This window comes from Grammomys surdaster, unplaced genomic scaffold, assembly GCF_004785775.1.
Source record: "Grammomys surdaster isolate TR1022 unplaced genomic scaffold, NIH_TR_1.0 265, whole genome shotgun sequence".
NCBI classification, from domain to species: domain Eukaryota; kingdom Metazoa; phylum Chordata; class Mammalia; order Rodentia; family Muridae; genus Grammomys; species Grammomys surdaster.
The window spans coordinates 307879-326962 of NW_021604706.1; the positions used below are offsets into that span (position 1 = coordinate 307879).

The window sequence follows — 19084 nt, forward strand, 5'->3', positions numbered from 1 at the left end:
TGTGTGTGTGTGTGTGTGTGTGTGTGTGTGTGTGTGTGTGTGTGTGTATTTCATAGTTTCAATGGATCCTGCTGATACTTACCATGGTAAAATGGGTTATTCCTTGGTTTAGTAGATGGGGTGGGCATTGGCAAAGTTGGGGACCAGTTTACTCTTGAAAAGTGTTAAGTTAACTTCCTGATGTGCTGTGTTGCTATTACAAGAAAGAAGTAGAGGGCTTACTTACAACAGCCTATAACTCTAGCTCCAGGAATCTGATGCCTTTGGCCTTTGCAAGTATTTCATCCCCTCTCTCGCCCACCCCCAAACGCACACAGACATATGGTAAAAAATAAACTTAACAAAAAGCCATATCCTTTACTAAAACCTTGAAATTTTATCTGCCCTCATTGTTGGACCTCTACTAGCCCTTGTATTTATTTATTTATTTATTTATTTATTTATTTATTCATTGTTTTTTCGAGACAGGATTTCTCTGTATAGCCCTGGCTGTCCTGGAACTCACTCTGTAGACCAGGCTAGCCTCTAACTCAGAAATCCGCCTGCCTCTGCCTCCCAAGTGCTGGGATTAAAGGCGTGCACCACCACGCCCAGCTTGTCTTTATTTTTTAAAAGATTTTATTTTGTGTATATGAATGTTTGCCTACATATATCTATGTCTACTGTGCGTACTTCTAGTGCTTTTGAAGTCTGAAGAGAGCCTTGGATTCCTTGGAACTGGAGTTTCTTACGGATTGTAGTGTGCTGCCTCCTGGGTCCTAGAAACTGAAGCTATCCTCTGTAAATGCTCTAAATTCCTCTGCCGTCTCAACTGCCTTCTCTTTGTCTTTTAAATAAGTCTTTTAACACCTTTTAAGGCCATTGTTTCCTCATTTGTAAAACAGGATAGTAGTCACCCCATGGATTTGAATGCCTATAAAATGCACTATGTTTAGTTAGTAAGTACTGTAATACTAGTTCTGATAAGGTACTTGGTAGATTATACTATATGTTAGAATGATATCTGGTATGGGCAGTTGTGTATGTCTCAGGTAGGATTTTTGTAAAGAGAGTCAGGAAGAGCATTATAAAAGGAAGGAGTGGGTATTAAGAAAATTGTTACTTGGAGGAATAGGCAGAAAAGAGTAGGTAGTATTTCTTCTGATGATTGTGGGTTCTAGGTATATGTTTTTCTTTCCCTTTCTTTCATATCTTCCCTGGCCCTTTGTTGGTTATTAGCTTTAAGACTACATACATATGAGTAGAGTGTCAAAGCTGGTTAAGTGGTTTACGTATAGAAAATAAGTAGAGTTTAATGTTTTCTCTGTAATAATATTTCTGTTATTTGCATCCAGTATGTTTTCTCTTGTGAATGGACGGTCAGCGGTATTAGCAAAGCTTAACAAACCCTGGGTACTTTTGTGAGAGTGTGTTTAGGTAAGGACATGCTGTAGTCCCAACAGAGTCATAAAACTACTCAACATATTACATTATGTTAATTAAAAATTATAAACATTTATTTGTGCACGTGCCCATGAATGTGCCACATGACATGTGAAAGGCAGTAAATAACTTGCCAGAATCTATTATGTGGGTTCCAGGGATTGAACTCAGGCTTCAGACTTGATGGTAACTGACATTATGCACTGAGCCATCTGGCTGGCCCTTGCATTAACTTTCCTTAGCAGTAAATCCAGTTAATGTTGTCTGTTTGTTCTACTGTGCTTTATATTATCAAAAACATGTGAACTAGACTTTGGTCTTCAGCAAGAACATTTATGTTTTTAACCACTGAGCTGTCTTCCTGCCTCCCTAGTTAACTTTTAAGGAATTTCAGTTAATATATACGTGTAATATTTACAGTTACTATATTTCTTTTTCTATTGTGTAAATCTCATTTTCTGTCTTGTATTATCTTTCTGCCTGAAGGGCTTGTTTCTTGTGACGTTTTCTTAGTAGGTACTGATTTTTTCGGCTTTTGTGGTAACTTTATTTTTCTTTCTTAAAAGGTTTTGGCTTGGTGTACAATTATTAAATTGTTATACCCAAGTCGCACAGACACCAAAGACCACTGAGGAGCCAATTCCAATGCAAACATATAGGGTCTTTATTATGAGCTCGTGAGCAGGGTCTCTCACCATCTCAGTCCCAGCTAGTCAGAGTGAGAGGCCCGAGTCTAGGGGTGCAGGGTATTTATTGTAGTTGCAGCAAGCTTGGGAAGTTTCTGTATGGGTCAGAAATTAATATTTTAAAAAATGCATTTTTGGCGTAATCTGCAGTGCCCCGGTGCAGGGATTCTACGAGAACCTAGGGAAGTGGGTGAAAGAATGAAGGGACAAGAGACACAAAGAACAAGAGCTAATCTGGGGTTCTGATCAAGCTCTGAAACTTTAATTTCAGGGGCAGGTTTTAAAGACACAGCAAAATGGGAAGTTTAGGCGCGGGTCATTGCTTAGGGCTATCCCAATACTGAATCATCATTGTCTAAGACCATCCCACTATCCTCATTGCCCCAGACTATCCCACTGTCATATCCTTATTGTCCAAGACCATCCCACTGTCATAACTGGCTCCCAGGAAATGCTAGACGTTCTTTAAGTTCCTGGGACCTGAGACCCGAGAATGTCCTTTCTGAACCTTGTGCTGACTAGGCTTTCCAGAACAGCATGTAGTTTCCTGGGTTTGGCTCCCAGTACTGCAGGAACTGAACACGGGGTCAAAAACATACCTGACTACCAGGATGGCTGAGTTATCTATTCTCTGCAGGATGTCAGATTATCTCTTGATCCTGTTGTTGTATACTGGCTGTTGCTGGGGGGTGGGGGGGTGGGGAGTTGGTGTGGTGGTTGTGGTGGTGAGAGGTGTTATCATAGGATGTTTACTCAGGTGGACTTTGTGACTTTTCTTCCTGGAATTGGAGTTTAGTCCCTGGATTTGGATTTTCACATTATTTTGTTTTGAGAGCTCTTTACGTAGTTTGTGTATAAGCACTGTATCAGGTATGTGTTTTGCAAAGATTTTCTTCAGTTTGTGATGCTTCTCTTCATCTTCTTTTAACAGTTTCTGAAGAGTAGAAAAAAATGTAGTTTTTATAAAATTTAATATATCATTTTGTTCTTCCATTCTGTTATGCTTTAGTCTTGTAACAGTATTAGTTTCTGTTTGGATTTCCTCTCCCTTTTCATGTTAAAAATTTGTTGTGCTTACACACACATGCACATGTGTCATGCCCAACAACCCTGTGAAGGTCAGAGGACAACCTATAAGAGTCAGTTTCCCCCTTTAAATATGTGTGTCCTGGGGATTAAATTTAGGCTGTCAGACTTGGCAGCATCTGCACTGCTACATACAGAAACATCTTGCCATCTCTGTATTCAGATTTCTGTTTTCATAAGTTTGAAATTTTTCTTTCTAAGCTCAAAGCAGATTAGAAGTACTTTTTCACAAGTGAAATAGGTAGTAGAATTCTCAACATAAACTCAAGGCTTTACTGTATGTCTTAGGGTTTCTACTGCTGGTTAAAACACTGATCTAAAACAATGTGGGGAGGAAACTTATAGAACATCATCCAGGGAAATAAGAGCAGCAGGAACTGAAGCCAAGAACCTGGAGGCAAGAACTGGTTCAGAGGCTATGCAGAACTGCTGCATACTAGATTGCTACTCATGACTTTTTCAGCCTGATTTCTTACATCATCTAAGACTACCCACTTGTCCAGTGACCTAAACACATCAGTTATCAGTAAAGAAAATGTCCCATAGCCCATTGTGGGATGGGAACAGGATTTTTTCAATTGAGATTGCCTTTTCCCAAATGATTTTTAGCTTGGATCAAGTTGACCTAAAACTAGCCAGCACACCGTAGGAACTTTGTTTATGCATTTAATAGGAACTCTGGTATTTTATTCATTCAATAAATCTTCAGTTATTTTCTGAAAATGGTTCCTTTTTTAAATTCAAGAGGTACTCTGAAGGAATGCAGCTTTAACCATTTTGATCTTAAAATTTATTCTTTTTTGAATTATGTAAAGTGGCTTTCAAGAGTATAGAATTAAGTGAGTTATTGTTGTAAAAGAATATTATTGTTGTCCCACAAAGAAACACACAAAATGAGAGTAACCTGGCAAGGCAATTTTATTTTGTAGAAGAGTGTGCCATGATCCAAGCTGAGTTAGCAAGAATGCCAAGCAGGAAATTCAATAGTTTTTATTGTAATTCTGTAGTAGTGTGCCTTTCCTCCTTAACTGGGGTCTGCCCTCACAGCCTTTTTGTGGTTAGCTAGGTTCCCTGTGAACCCCAGACTGCCCCCCCCCTCCTAGAACTCCCATCTGTAGATCAGACTGGCCTTGAACTCAGCCTGCCTCTGCTGGGATTAAGGGTATGCAACACCTCTCAAAGAGCCTCTGGAGGAGGACCCTAAAACAAGAAATTAATTATTGCATTTGTGTTAGTTAAGGTTTTATTGCTGTGAAGGGGAACTATGACCACAACACTTCTTATAAAGGAAAACATTTATTTAATTGGGGCTGGCTTACAGTTTCAGAGATTCAGTTTATTATCATCATGGTAAGAAGCATGGCAGCATGCAGACAGGCATGGTGATGGAGAAGCTGATCCAAAGGCATCTGAAAGAGACTATTTTACACTGCATGTCATGTAGCTTGAGCATAGGAAACCTCAAAGGCTGCCCCCATAGTGACACACTGTTTTCATCAAAGTTACGTCTACTCCAACAAGGCTACATTTCCTAATAGTGTCACATCCTGTGGGGCAAGCTAAACACATGAGTCTATAGGGGCCATTCCTATTCAAACCACCATAGCATCTATCCCCTTAGCAAGGCTTAAGAGGAGCCTGCCTCTGTTGCCTGCCAAGCTGGAATTCAGTAAGTTTATCCAAAAGACCCTAAAAGCCTTTGGTATTTCTGTTATATGATGGCCAGGTGTAAGGAAGAAAGAAAGCTCTTGATTGGTGCTTGGAAGGAGATGTGAGGGAAAAATAAAGACAAGAGTTATTACTATTGCAAGTGCTAGGCAGGATGCCCTGAGAAGCCAGAACTGAGGATAGTTTTTAAATTTCTAAATTAAAGTCCATTAGAATCTCCTGATGGACTGACATGAGCATCTATTTAGTTTGGTTCCTTGTTTTGCCTTTGGCTGTCAAGGCTGGTCTCTAGAGTGATGAACCTGTGGTCAGCTTTTATGCATTTTGATAGCTGTCAGAGTGGCTAGAATAAGTATTAGGTCACTTCCAGATGACTTTTAGATAGGGAGATAATATAAATGTAGCCATCATTTAAGTTTTAAGTTAAAGCAGTGATGGAGGGGTCTCTCTTGGCTGTAGGTTCCTGTTCTAGTGAGCCAGTATCTAAATTATATCTGGGGATCATTTTTAAAAAATCAAGAAAAAACATTAGAGATGACTTAGCGATTAAGAGCACTTGCTGCTCTTCTAGAAGACCCAGGTTTAATTTCCAACATTCAAATGATAGCTCACAATTGTCTGGAACTTCAGTCCCAGCGATAGCAGGCATGCAGGTACATGTAGTCAAAAAAAACATAACATAAAATAATAATGATAAAATTAGAGCTGGAATAAGCAAGCTTCCCAAACCTTCACTGTTTTGTTATGTGTCCCCTATTGAAATTATAGTTGTCTGCCTAATGCCTACATGTAAAATGTTTCCTCTGTTTTTTGCTTGTCATGCTAGGTGTATTTAGGCCCTAGTGCTGCCTATAAAAGCACTATTGCTTTGTATGTCAGGATAACCTTGAACTCATTTATGTAGTCCAAGCTAGCTTTGAACCTCCCATTCTCTTTGCATTATTCTATCTTGCCATCCTAAGTGTTGAGATTTTAAGTGTGAACCTCTATGTCTAACTTTAATACTAAAAGTTGCTTTGACACCTTTCTGCCCATTGTTCTGAGTTCAACTTCCCTCTAGCCCACTTTATTGTAACTTCAAAAACTATTTATTTATTAATTCACTTAACTCTATTTTGCATGTGTGTGTGTGTGTGTCTGTCTTGTGTCTGTGTGTGTTCTCACCCATTTGGTGCCTACTGCTTGCAAATGTCAGAAGAGGGCAATGAATAGTCTGGAACAGAAGTCGCAGATGATTGTGAGCCACCATGTGGATGCTGTGAACCAAACCCAGTTCTTCTTGAAGAACAGAAAACATTCTTAAGCACTGAACCATCTCTGCAGCTTAAACAGGATTTCTTTGTATCTATACTTTATATAATTTGGTCCATAAAATAATAATTAACCCACAGAAATCTTTGGCCAAGTTCAACGGTACATTTCTTTAATACCAGCACTGGATTGACTGAGGCAGGAAGATCTCATTCTAGGCCAACCTGCTGTCACATTTATAGTTCAGTATTAAGTACATTCACATTTTTGTTCAACCAGACTCGCAAACTTATTTTGTAAAACCCAACCTCTGTGCTGATTAATGAATTGCCAATATTTCAATGCTTTTTGTAAGAATGTGTAATATTTGTATCCTTTAAAATAATATAGAGGATTGTCATTTTTTCCTAAAATAATAACTGACAATGTAAAATCTAAAGCACTCCAAACTCACTCTTGCATATATACAGGATGCTACAAATGGAAAGTTTTTGTCTATAGACAAAATGCAGGTACACTAAAAATATAAAATTGTCTCCAGGCTGTGTGTACAAGTTATAATGAACTCATTGTATAGAGCTGGAATCTGTTTTTAATATGTTTCATTATGTGTATATGCAAATGTATCCAAATTAAAAACACTTTAGTTGGGAACACTCTTTGCCCCAAGCGTTTCTTTTGTTTATTTCATTGAGATAAGATCTTACTATGTAGCCTAAGCTTGCCCTGACATTGTGGCAGTTCACCTCAGCTTCTTGAGTATTAATATTATAGAATCAATCCAGCTGTGACTCCAAGCATTTTTTTTTTGATAACCTGTAGTAAGTATTAAATCTGTATTGAATTTTTTTATTGAGAAAAGTGTGATTCTTTAAGAAAATGATTATGTAAATTTTCACATCACAGTTTTTCTCTTATAATTCTTAAAAGGGTTTACATAAAGATTTATAGAAACTTACCCAAAGTAACAGTCTCAATCAAGTAGTTTAGTATTTTTTTCCTCTACTTCCCACCCAGCTTTGAGATTGCCCCTCCCCCCTTTCCCCATTTTGTCCAGTTTGTCTTGCCAGCTAGTTTTGAGATTCTCGGGCCTGCACTGGTGTGTGGGCCAGTCTACAGTAGGTTACATCATTAAAGCAAAACAAAACACCTTACCTTCCTTCTTCCAGCAGTCATGAAATGCTAATAGTGCCTTAGCTAGTGGTAGGATTTCATACCTTCTGCCTTCTAGTCTGGAATTTTGTTTGGCTGGAGTTTGTACAGGTCTTGTATATGGTATTACATCACTATGAGTATATACAGATATCTGCTCTCTTGTGTCTAGAAAACACTATTTCCATGAAGTTATCCACCACTGCTGGCTCTTACAATCTTTCTGTCCTCTGTTCAGGAAAAATCCTTGAACCTTGTGGTGAGATATCAGTGTCTGATTTGGGGCTGAGCATTCTATAGGCTTTTATTCTGTACCTTGGCCATTTGGAGACTTCTGTGTTACCTGTCAAGGAGAAGTTTATTTGTTGAAGGTTTAGAGATGTACTAATCTCTGGATATAGCAATCAGTCATTAGGAGTTGTTTTAATACTATGTCCATTTAGCAGAGTAATAGTATTGGTTCTCCCCCGGGGCATATGCCCCGCCCAGTTCATGGCTCCTTAAGTGCAAAGTGTGGTTTCATCTTATGGAGGAGGCCTTTGATACAATCAGAAAATGGTAACAAATAGTTACAATAGTGGTACAAATGTTATGGGAGTTATCAACCACCCTCCCTCCCTCCCTCCCTCCTCCTCTTCCTCTTCCTCCTCCCCTTCCTTCCTTCCTTCCTTCCTTCCTTCCTTCCTTCCTTCCTGTCTTTCTTTCTTTCTTTCTTTCTTTCTTTCTTTCTTTCTTTCTTTCTTTCTAGACCTATCTTTTCAGACCATTCATAGTTGTAGTTTGCAGGATTCATAGATAAGATTTCATAGATAGTTGCTCTCTCTTCTGGCAGCATACATAGAACCTTCTAGATTTCATGCATGGGATGAAAGTAGGGATGAAGTTTGCAGGTGAGTATCAGTTTGATGTCTCCATGTTCTGTGATTCAAGTTTGAGGTGTCTTCAGCAATAGGGTCTTACTATCAGGTTCTGGAAGGTAACCAGGAGTTTTGGCGGTAGTCTGTAATGCTTGGGGGTGAGGGGCCCTATCTGACTTAATTGGCCAACATCTCAAAAATGGGTAACCTGTTCTTGATACTAGGGTTTATATCTACATGTGTCTAGTTGGGCTATTGTCTCCATTTTAGGGTAATTCATATATCATATATTTTATTTCTATGTCTGGCTGTTTATGTATGCCTTATGCTCAGAGGCTAGAAGAAGGTATTGGTTCCTCTAGAACTAGAGTTATAGATGGCAGTTATCTGAGACATGTGAGTGATGGGAACTGAAACTGGGTCCTGGAAGAGTAACATATATTCCTAACTACTGAGCTATCTCCCCAGCTCTAATATATGTATATTTTTTAATGCTTTGAAGTTTAAAATTTTGTGTATGTGTGTGAATGTACATGTCACAATGTCTTTGGATCAAGTTCTTTCCTACCATATGGCTTCTGGGGATCAAACACGGGATCAAACTTGGGTCATCAGGCTTGATAAAACAAGTATTTTTACACACTGAGCCATCTTGCCTACCCAATTTTAGTAGTTTATAATTTACTCTTTTTGCATTGACTATTGTTTAAGATGCCACGTTTAATTTTAGTTTTGTTTATGTTTCCCTTTTGTAATGAGCTTTTTAAAAATATATATTTTTAAAATATATTTTTACTGGTTATTAGGAAATTACGCATAATGCACCCAGATCACATTCACTTTCTAATCTTCCCCTGTCTACCTGTGACCCTTGTGACTTCCCCACAGCAAAAGAAGGAGAAGAAAAAAAATACCAAGTCCAATTTGTATTGTCCATATACTCACCGGAGTATGTTCAAAGTCCCAGTGGCCAGCTCCTTAAAGAAAACTGAGTCCTTCCTCATCTCTACCCCTTCCAGAAGCCATCACCTGTGAAGACCTTCACTTCAGCCTATTACAGTTTTAAAAAGTTCTCTTCAATTGCTTCCTGTCTAGACTGTTAACTTTTTTTTGGTGGGAGTTGGGGTAGGGGAGAGAGGTTGTCACAGAAGTGTTGTATAATATCTTTCCTTGTTAGTTGAGTCTGCTCATGTCTGCTGAGCAGGACATGTCAGTGGTGAGGTCCATGTGGATATCTGGGGTTTGTGCTCCCACTAAAGTCCATGTTGGTTTCCATGGTTGGCTTACCACTTAAGGCTGTGTTGATGCCCGTGCTGTGTGCTGGAGCTGAAAGTCAGGGCTTGCTGCGGCCAGGGACTGTGTTGATGTCCATGGCCTGTGTTACCACCTGAAGCTATGTTGATGTTTGTGGCCAGTGCTGTCACTGAAGGCTGTGTGGATATCTGTGGCCAGTGCTGGCTGCCACCTGAGGCCCTGTTGATGATGTCTGTGGTCCTCATATATGTACATATGTGTGTGTGTGTGCGTGTGTGCGCATGCGCGCACGTGTGTGTGTGTGTGTGTGTGTGTGTGAGTATGCACATGTGCATATATGTGTGTGTTTATATACATATATACATACACACACACACACACACACACACACACACATACACATATATATACACATACATATTGCCCAAACAGCTTTACATACCAAGACATTGGTGTAGTGTAGTTCAAGGTTTCTGAAGCATCACAATAAAACACTGAACTCGAAGTAATATGTGATATCCTGCTGTAACCCAGTGTCAAGATGATTCTGTGGTTAGGCAGGACATCCAGTGGCAAGATCAGTATTCTTTTCAGACCTCTGTACACCTCCCTGCTTTTAATGCTGGCCACTCTGAGGCCTACTGGGCATTACTGTTGTGCTTACAACCTGGAGGTAGCACCAAGGCCTGCACTGTCCTCCCAACGTGGGAAGAAGCAGCAGCAGCTCCATGGGTTGGCCCTCAGGGCCTGTTCTATTCATTAATTCCACACGTTCTTTGTTCACTGCAGCTGTGCTTCAGTATTGTATTGCTTCAATACCTTTTGTTTTTATGTGTAGTATGAATTTATAATCCTAATGAGCCCATATAAGAGGCACACAATCCAGGTATTTTATTTGCAAGCCACATGTCTAGATTGGGCAGATCTAGGACTCGACTAACTTATTCTCCAGCTATAAAGCTGCTTGTTACTTTCCAGGCCATGTGGTTTTGGTCCATGGCTGCTTCCTCCATTTTCCAATTTTTTCTCTAACTGCAACCCCCCTCTCACGAATCTCCAGTTCCAACTTTCTCCCTCCACTCCCAATCACAGGCTCTAGCCTTTTATTGACCAGTTGAACTGGGGAGAAGGTTCACATGGAGTACTGGAGTACATGAAGATCTGCTCATGGAGTGCAAAACCACATCTTGGGGAACCAGTATTTAGCATTAGAATACAAGCAGTGTCATACCAACATACTCCAGTTATGCCTGTAGTTTTGCTTTTCTCTGTTGCACATGCTAGCTCTTTCCAGTTTCATAAGTCTACTTTAAAAAAAAAAGTATCCTCCCATAGGACCTGCCCTTCTCTAGTTCTGGGGTACCGTGGTCTCTGCAGACTCCTTCTGCCCCACTTCCTCATCTTCTCTCAGATCCTGTATAGGTCTCTCAGGCTTCTGTGGGCCACAACACCCTGCTTCACAGCCATGCTTCAGGTTTTCATCTTTGATGGCAGTAATATTCTCCTGGATCTGGTTTTGCAGGACCGGCTCCTCCACGTGCTCCAGGAGCTTGTAGATGAAGTAAATGTTAGGGTGGACTTACTCAAAGCCCATGATCTGGGCCTGGGTGTCAGCTGAGTTGGTAAGCCCGGATCTTCCGGGCAGCCACCTATTCCAAGGACATAATTTTTACCTGCTGTCATCATTATCCAGTATATTGAAAGGGTGAAAGAGAAGGAATTGGTGTGCACATGTGTACAGGAATATGATCAGAGGACAAATTCTAGTTGATTCTCAACTTCCTCAGGAGAATGGGAGGTGCAAGGTGTTCCTGAACATCAAAGGCAGATACTAAAGTAAGCACCTTTCCTGCTGTTGACCATTTTGCCAGCCCAAGCCTTTTGATTTGATTTGTCAGGTTTATATTACAAGCACATACTGGTCTATCTCAGGATCCAGTTTTGACATCTTAATCATTTTGTCAGATCTATTAAAGTTGAGGTAAGAGAAGTTACCCAAGATCCGTAGTATATGACAACTGGAATATGCCATCAAATTCTGTTCTGTCATTTGTCTTCTTTAGAGTTCAAACCAATTAACAGCTGTTTTTCTTGTCCGAGAAAGGAAATGTGAGAGTAAGGGCATATAAATATTTTGGAAGTGTAAGATAGAATTAATGTGTTTGACTGATGTTCATAACAAGGAACAGACAATTAAAAGGTATTTTAAATCTGGTATAGATTTTGGCTAAAGTGAACCATTGAATAATACAAATGGTAGCTGTTACTACAGAGATTGTATGAATTTTCACATAGTTCAATTAAATTCTCCATTCTTGTATGAAAAATGGATATTTGATTTGAAAATAGGTTTGTTTGTATGAGCAGAGATTACAGTAATAGTCTGGATTTGTAATTTTTGGACAAAATTGTCATTTGTTAAAGTGCTTCTTCTTTATTTGTCAAATATAATTTTTTTTTTGTTTTGTTTTTTGTTTTTTGAGTCAGGGTTTCTCTGTGTAGTCCTGGCTGTCCTGGAACTCACTCTGTAGACCAGGCTGGCCTTGAACTCAGAAATTCGCCTGCCTCTGCCTCCCAAATGCTGGGACTAAAGGGGTACGCCACCACTGCCCGGCTCAAATATTATTTTTTAGTGGGAAAGAGATTTATGCCCTAATTAGTGGAATCTCTGATAAATACTTAAGGAAACTATTTCTTTTAAAAAATGATATTGTATTGAGATATAAGAAAAAATATATTGATTTCCTGGAGTATAGATATATACATTATCTTACGGAAGAAATGTATTTTTAAGATTGCTACCTATGTCTTAAACATTTGTGCTTTTTTTTTTGTAGGCTGTTCGCTGCTTTGAATCTCTGATCTTAAAAGCTGAAGGAAAAGTGGAGTCTGATTTCTTTTGTCAATTAGGTCACTTCAACCTCTTATTGGAAGATTATCCAAAAGGTAATCTGTTTTCTTGTTGATTCATATGCATTTCCATTTATTTATTTATTTATTTATTTGAGCAATTAAAAAACCACAAAACATACATATGTGTCTACACACATATATATCTGCATATATATTTTTATATATCATACAATATAATGATTATTACTGGACAGGCAAGTAATACAGGAAGAGAAACACATGAGCTTGAACCTTAAATAAAGCTAGTTTATTTTTTTTAATTGTTTTTCATCAAGAAAGCTAAGTTATATGTCTGAATGTAGGAATTAGTCTTCTGAGATTTGCCCTTTTCAAGGATCTAAGGTGCCAAATTAGACCATTTACTCATACAGGGATTTAAAAAGCTGCCTGTCCTTCCCCAGTACAAAAAGAAAACAACACAGTAAAGGAAAACTGTTCTTACAAGTGATAACATTTAAACTTAGTGTACCACTGAATATCTATATGCACTGGCTGTATTTGTTTTCAGCAAATGTGAGGAGAGTGCCTAATGGATAGTAATGGATTGTTGTTATTTCACATTGCTATTATATCATGCCAGTTTTGGGTCTGGTCACACATTTTCCTAATGGAAGTGTAGTTTTAGTCTAAAATGTTCATATTTTGTGAAATTCCCAGTTTAGGTCTGATATTTATATTTGCAGATTATATAGATATCTCCAAGTGTTCTAGTATGTGAAAGTCACAAAAGTAGTCGATCACTTAGAGATTTTAGGATTGTTATGTGATACTAGCTAGTACTGAGCAAAATAGCTTTAGTTCATCAGGATAACGCGCATTAGTAGCAGCGCTTAAAATTTTTTACATGTATTTATTTACTTGTTTTTTTTTTTTGAGTGTGGGGCATGCATGTGCTATGGAATGGAGAGAACAACATTAAGAATCAGTTTTCTTCTTCCATCTTGAGGGTATCAGGGATTGAGCTCAGGTTCTCAGGCTTGGGGACAGGTGCGTTTTACCCACTGAGTTATCTCTGGCTCAATACTTACTATTTTAACATCAGTTGAAGATGACAACTTATTTAAAGCAAACTGTTATACTAAAAGTATACAGAATTCTTTGGAATCTGTTTTGTTTTCATTTTACACCTTTATGTACTGAGAGGGCACGTTAGTTTTAACAACACACGAAGAGGAAGCCTAGACTTGAAATACCAGCATAGGGCTCTCTGTCATTTAGTGACCTTAGTTATCACACCATGTATTTTTTGACTCTATTTTTATTTCAGATGTCCTAACTAGTTTGTGTGTTTGCACATAAGTATATGCACATGCTATTACATGGGTGTGGTGTCAAAGACAACTTGTATAGTAGTTTTTTTCCGTCTACCATGTGCGTCCTGGAGCTCAACCTAGGCCATTAAACCTGTTAGCAACTATATTTCTTTACCTGCTGAGGCTTTTTTTTTTTTTTTTTTTTTTTTTTTGCCAGCCCTTAACTTTTTAAACTACTTCAGTGAATTTAGCTACAGTTTAAATTTATAAAATGTTCAGTTAGGGGCTGGAGAGAGAGATGGCTCAGCACTTAAGAACATTTATTGCTTTTCAGGAGATGAAAGCTTGAGTCTCAGTACCCACATGAGATGGCTCACAACCAGCTGTAACTAGCTTCAGCTCAAGGAGAGTCTAATATCTTTTGGCCTCTGAGGGCACCTGGTTTCCTGTGCACATAAATGCATGCATTCATGCACACACTCATGCACACATGTACATGTGGTGGGGCAGGACGGTTGCCCTAAGTGAGGCTAGTATAGTATCTTTCAGACCAGACTGGGGTACAGAGTTGAGATTTTTGTCTTACAATACAAATAAGTAAACAACAAACAAAAAGTTCGTCTGTGAAGACAACAAAGAATCAAGGGGCATTTGGAAATTTTCTTTTATGTTTTGGAATGTGGGATGTGAGCAAGCAGTAGTTACAGAGTCCTGACAAACTAGCCGGTGGAAGTAATAAGTAAGATGGGAGAAGAAGAGGATATCTAAAGATTTACTTTACTGAAAAAAATTTACTGTAAATACCCACCTACCATTTTAAAGATTACATTAGTTGGCTGTTCCTAGTAGATAGTAGTTTAATTTTTAACAGGAAGAGGAGGAGAATGGGTATATCACATATTTCAAGGTAGCTGCTTCTATATAGGTCTCCCTGAGAATTTGAAGGGCACTTTCTCCCTATAAATAATTTTGTCTTAAAATACAAGCTAGGGCTGGATAGAGGGCTCCATGAAAAACTAGAAACTAGTTATCCCTCCCCACCCCCATCCATTCTTATTGTTTTTATACATCTCTAAAAGAAGAGCCAGTGTTAAGTATAATACTTGCCTCTGCAGCATACCCACCTACACTCAAGCCACTACTCCAATTATAAAGACATTTCTTTCCTCAGGTTTACTCCTTTCTTTGTAACTGGCACGAGATAAGAAAACTATTGACCCCAGTTAAATAGATACTTATTTTTAAGAAACGTTATAAAACAGATAAGTTAAAATGAACCATATAGTGAACATATAAATCTATGATTACAGTGCCCCAAGTACACATTTGTAGGAGACTTACTGCCTTGTTAATCAGAGAATGATTCTCAATTATATACCTGGATTTATTGTTTTCTTTTTTAAAAATTCCTTGAACTCAGGATATCCACGAGTTTAGTCCCTTTAAGAAACAATCACAACAAACAACAGCAGCATGCCCCCTATTATGCTTGCCATGGTAAACTGTAGAACCTGTTTTATGAACATTTTGGGTTGTGAATTTACTGTATTTATCATCCTAGTGTCACCCACTTCCTGTCTTACATGAACTAAATTTTTTTTGGTCAGTAAATGATATGCTATGGTTATCTTAATGTTGATTAAAAGTACACACACACACACACATACACACATTCTGCCATTTATTTGGTTATTTTACTGTAGACATAATGTTTTGTTTTATATGCTATGTAAACTTTGCCCTTGGGTAATTCAAATGCTGATTTCTCTGCCCTCATATTTTGTTTCAATCTGGACACAGCGTTGTAATAGGTAGGCCAAGAATCTCCTGTCTTAAGTTTATATAAACAGTTCTTACCATTTATTTACTGCTTTGTCAATAAATGCTAATCACCTAATGTCTAGGCAGAATTGGGAATAGGGTAGGACATCTGCCAGCAGAGGAAAGAGAAAGGGAGAGGGAGAGAGGCAGATCAGTGGCAGGATGGAGGAATTAGAACTATGAAGAATGGGTCTGAAGAACCAGATCAATAACAATATCCAGGCATCATGGAATGGGGCAGGGAGGTAGCCAGATTAGCATAGGAGGTAAAGGTAGATCATTTAACTGCTCAACTATTGAGTTGCAGTTTTGGATAAATCTATTTCTGCTGTGTGGTTATTGGGGTTATTTATCATAAGCTAAAGACATATAGCTGCCTTATTAATTCATCTTTTATATTTATATATGACACCCCACATTGGGTGCTAATATGTCGTATTTAACCTTAGTTGGGAGTTTCTACCCTGCCTTTGATCATTCAGTTCCCAGATAAGACAAAAAAACTTTTGCATTTATAATAAACCTTTAAAGAGCTGGGCAAATATCCACTTTCTAAGTTATTCTGTCTACATTTCTGTAAATAACCCCTAGATATTATTTGCCATATTTCATCTGGGCTGCTCTTAACTCCAACTGGCCGTCCCTCATGGCCATGTTTTTATGTTTCACCTACCCCTTGGTGACTTCTTTTTACCTTCTCTCTTTTCCCTTCTTGGTCCTCCTTAAATTCCAAGCCCAGTAAATGAAATTCCGCCTATCTCTCTTCTGCCCAGCTATAGACTGTAGGCAGCTTTTTTCAACCAATAGTTTTAAATTATGGAGCAAGATTACATAGCATCATTTGATGCATGTGAGGATTCTCTCATCCCTGAGGCAACCAGACCTGGGGGGGGCACTATTTAGAATTACAATACTTAGCAACAGACCAAACCTCAACATTTAACTTTTAGGAATTTATCCTAAAAAGAGTAGTGGATAGGAGATTGTAGTAATTGATGCACATTAGATCCTATGGAAGGGAGTGTAGCCTTCATTTAGTAAGGAATTGACTTTAGGATGGCGACCTATAGAAGTTGGAAATAAAACTAGTATTACATTGAGGGGAAAAATGAAGCCATTATTATAGCCTTGGCCAATTATTAAAAAGGTTGAAATTATTTAAAAGGCTGCCTTGGGAGGCAATTTCAACAAAGTACAATTTAGTTGGATTATAATAATCATTGCTGATGTTAATATGAGAACATTAAAACCTTAAAAATAACTGATTCACATTTCATGTTGAGGTGGAAGTTTTCCCAAGTATATAACTCCCTGAAAAATTTTAAACAGTGATAGATTTTTTTGTTTTTGCTACTTCCTTCAAGTAATTGCCTTCTTTCTTTATTCTCTCTACCCTCTCACCCCTTATCTATAATTTGTGGCAAAATATGTTTGAAATGTTTTAGTTCTTAGACAGAAATGGCTAGGACTGGTTGTATACCAAGATTTGTTACATTGTAGAAATCTTATGTCAGTTTGCCTGAGCATGCTTTCTTTGATTAAATGACAAAACTCTATTATGAGTATCTTATGCTATAAATATAGTATATAAATACAGTATAAGAACAAAAGGTCTATTTTCTAATAATTAATAGTAAGTTTGGCTAGAAAAAATAAATCAAATGTTTTTGATGCATTTGTTACAGTTATTCTGATACAGATATGAAACATAAAGATATTGCAATGAAGGTTTTCTATGTTCTTTATTAGAAATACCCAGTGACAGTAAACTAAGAACTTTTTTTAATAGATCAAGATTGAGGACTGCTTGAAGGACCCAGGTGGTAGGTACTTGTAGCTTTTATAGAATCTCACTGATTTATCTAGATTAAGAAACACAAAATTTATTAGTATCTTAAAATAAAATGCCAATGGAGGTAAATAAAATAAGATACCTAATAGAGGTAGAATGTAGTTACTAAGAAAGTCTGTAATTAAATAGAAAGAAGAAAGAAATGCTTCATTTATAACTCTCCTTGCAATTTAGAGTATCAACTCTGACTTTGAATTTGATGTTTCATATTTATTTAGTAATTTATAACATTGTTGTATAGATGCCATGTTTCTACTAACCATCAATAATAGTATAGTTTTTGTAACTCAGTGTCATTTAATTTGGATGTTATGATTTCTTCAAGAATTCCTAATTTTGAAAGTAAATTTTCGAACACTGAAAACTTAACTCATAGTTTAATTTCCATATTTTAATTTTTAAATTTTTAAAAATTTCATAGTTTAATTTTCAATTTTATATGTTGATTAGTGAAATTTTTATTGGAAAAGAAAGACTAATATCAAATGAAAAGAACTTGTTAAGGTATATGATAATGTTATGACTCACTTCCCCCTAATTGTTCTAAGAATTAGACCCAAGTTTTCTTCTGCATGCTAGGTAAGTATATACCATTGAGCTATACCCCTTTAGTTCAGTACTATGTTTAAAAATAAAGTTTAAAAAATTTTCTTCTGCTGGGCGGTGGTGGTGCACGCCTTTAATCCCAGCACTTTGGAGGCAGAGGCAGATGGATTTCTGAGTTAGAGGCCAGCCTGGTCTATAGAATGAGTTCCAGGACAGCCAGGGCAACACAGAGAAACCCTGTCTCGAAAAACAAAAAAAAAAAAATAATTTTTTTTCTTCTATGTGGCATTCATAATTTGGTTGTATTACATAGAAAGTTTCAGAAGCAATTAATTTCCATATTAGATTCAAATATTCAACCAAAGAGACAAAAAGATTATCTAAAGAATATATGAACAGTTTATTAAGCAGTCCCTGGTTAAGATGTGGTCTTGTCCTTCTTTGTCTCAGCTCTGGTTCTACAAGGTAGTTGGATAAATTGTAAATACATTGTAATACTTGAGGGAACCAATCTGATAATCTACAACATGATTAGTTTAGCAAGGATGTAGCCTCACCTTTTTGGATAATTGCTTTTATAGGGAGGGGGGATATCTTTCCTGGAAAGTTTTGGTTTTGTAAATCTAAGGTGACTGGAGGCTTTGGAAAATAACTTATGTGTGCCTTTAGCCTTGACAGGAATGAAATACGTAGGTTAAGCAGATTGAAGCAGGAATATGAGACAAAGTAAAGGACATAGATAACAAAATGAAGACAGATATTTTAGTCTTATCATCCTGTCGATAGCTTGTGGGCCCAAGTGAAGAGTTGATGCTTTAGCAAAGGCAGGTTTTCCAAGTGCCCATTGGAGAATTGTTGTTAAATTTTGTCCTTTGATTTTGGTCTTTCTTTTTGGACTACTATTACTGATATAACTGTTAACCCTCCAGTAAATGATTTCTGGTTTGTTTGTTTATTTTTGAGAAGTCTCTCAGACTTCTTAATCATATCCTTCTATTGTATTATTCTGTAATAGTTTTCCAAATTTTATTTTTCTAGACCATCGTGTGTGTGTGTGTGTGTGTGTTTAGAATTCTCTTGCTCCCTCATGAAAGCAACATTTCCTATCCTTAAAGAGTTTTCCCCCGTGGATGGTCTTCATCTCATTTTTATCACTTATTTTTTGTTTCTTTTAGCCTCCCCCTCTCTTGCTTCTTGGATACTTTCTTTAGATAGCTGATAATTCTTAACTCTACATGTTGTAAAAACCGTAAAGTTCGACAACTAGAACCTCTGATCATGTTTAGTCTGACCTGCATGGCCTGCTTTTGTTGGAGAAGTTAT

The 19084-nt window shown here is 37.6% G+C and overlaps 1 protein-coding gene across 7 annotated transcripts in view; it reads left to right on the forward strand.

The window, feature by feature from the left end:
• Kdm6a (lysine demethylase 6A) overlaps positions 1 to 19084 on the forward strand; it is a 128498-nt gene that overhangs the window by 22958 nt on the left and 86456 nt on the right. For all 7 annotated transcript variants that reach the window (XM_028776118.1, XM_028776120.1, XM_028776115.1 and 4 more), the window contains exon 3: positions 12214 to 12322. In XM_028776118.1, coding sequence (XP_028631951.1) covers positions 12214 to 12322 — 109 coding nt within the window. The remainder of the gene's footprint in view (positions 1 to 12213; positions 12323 to 19084) is intronic.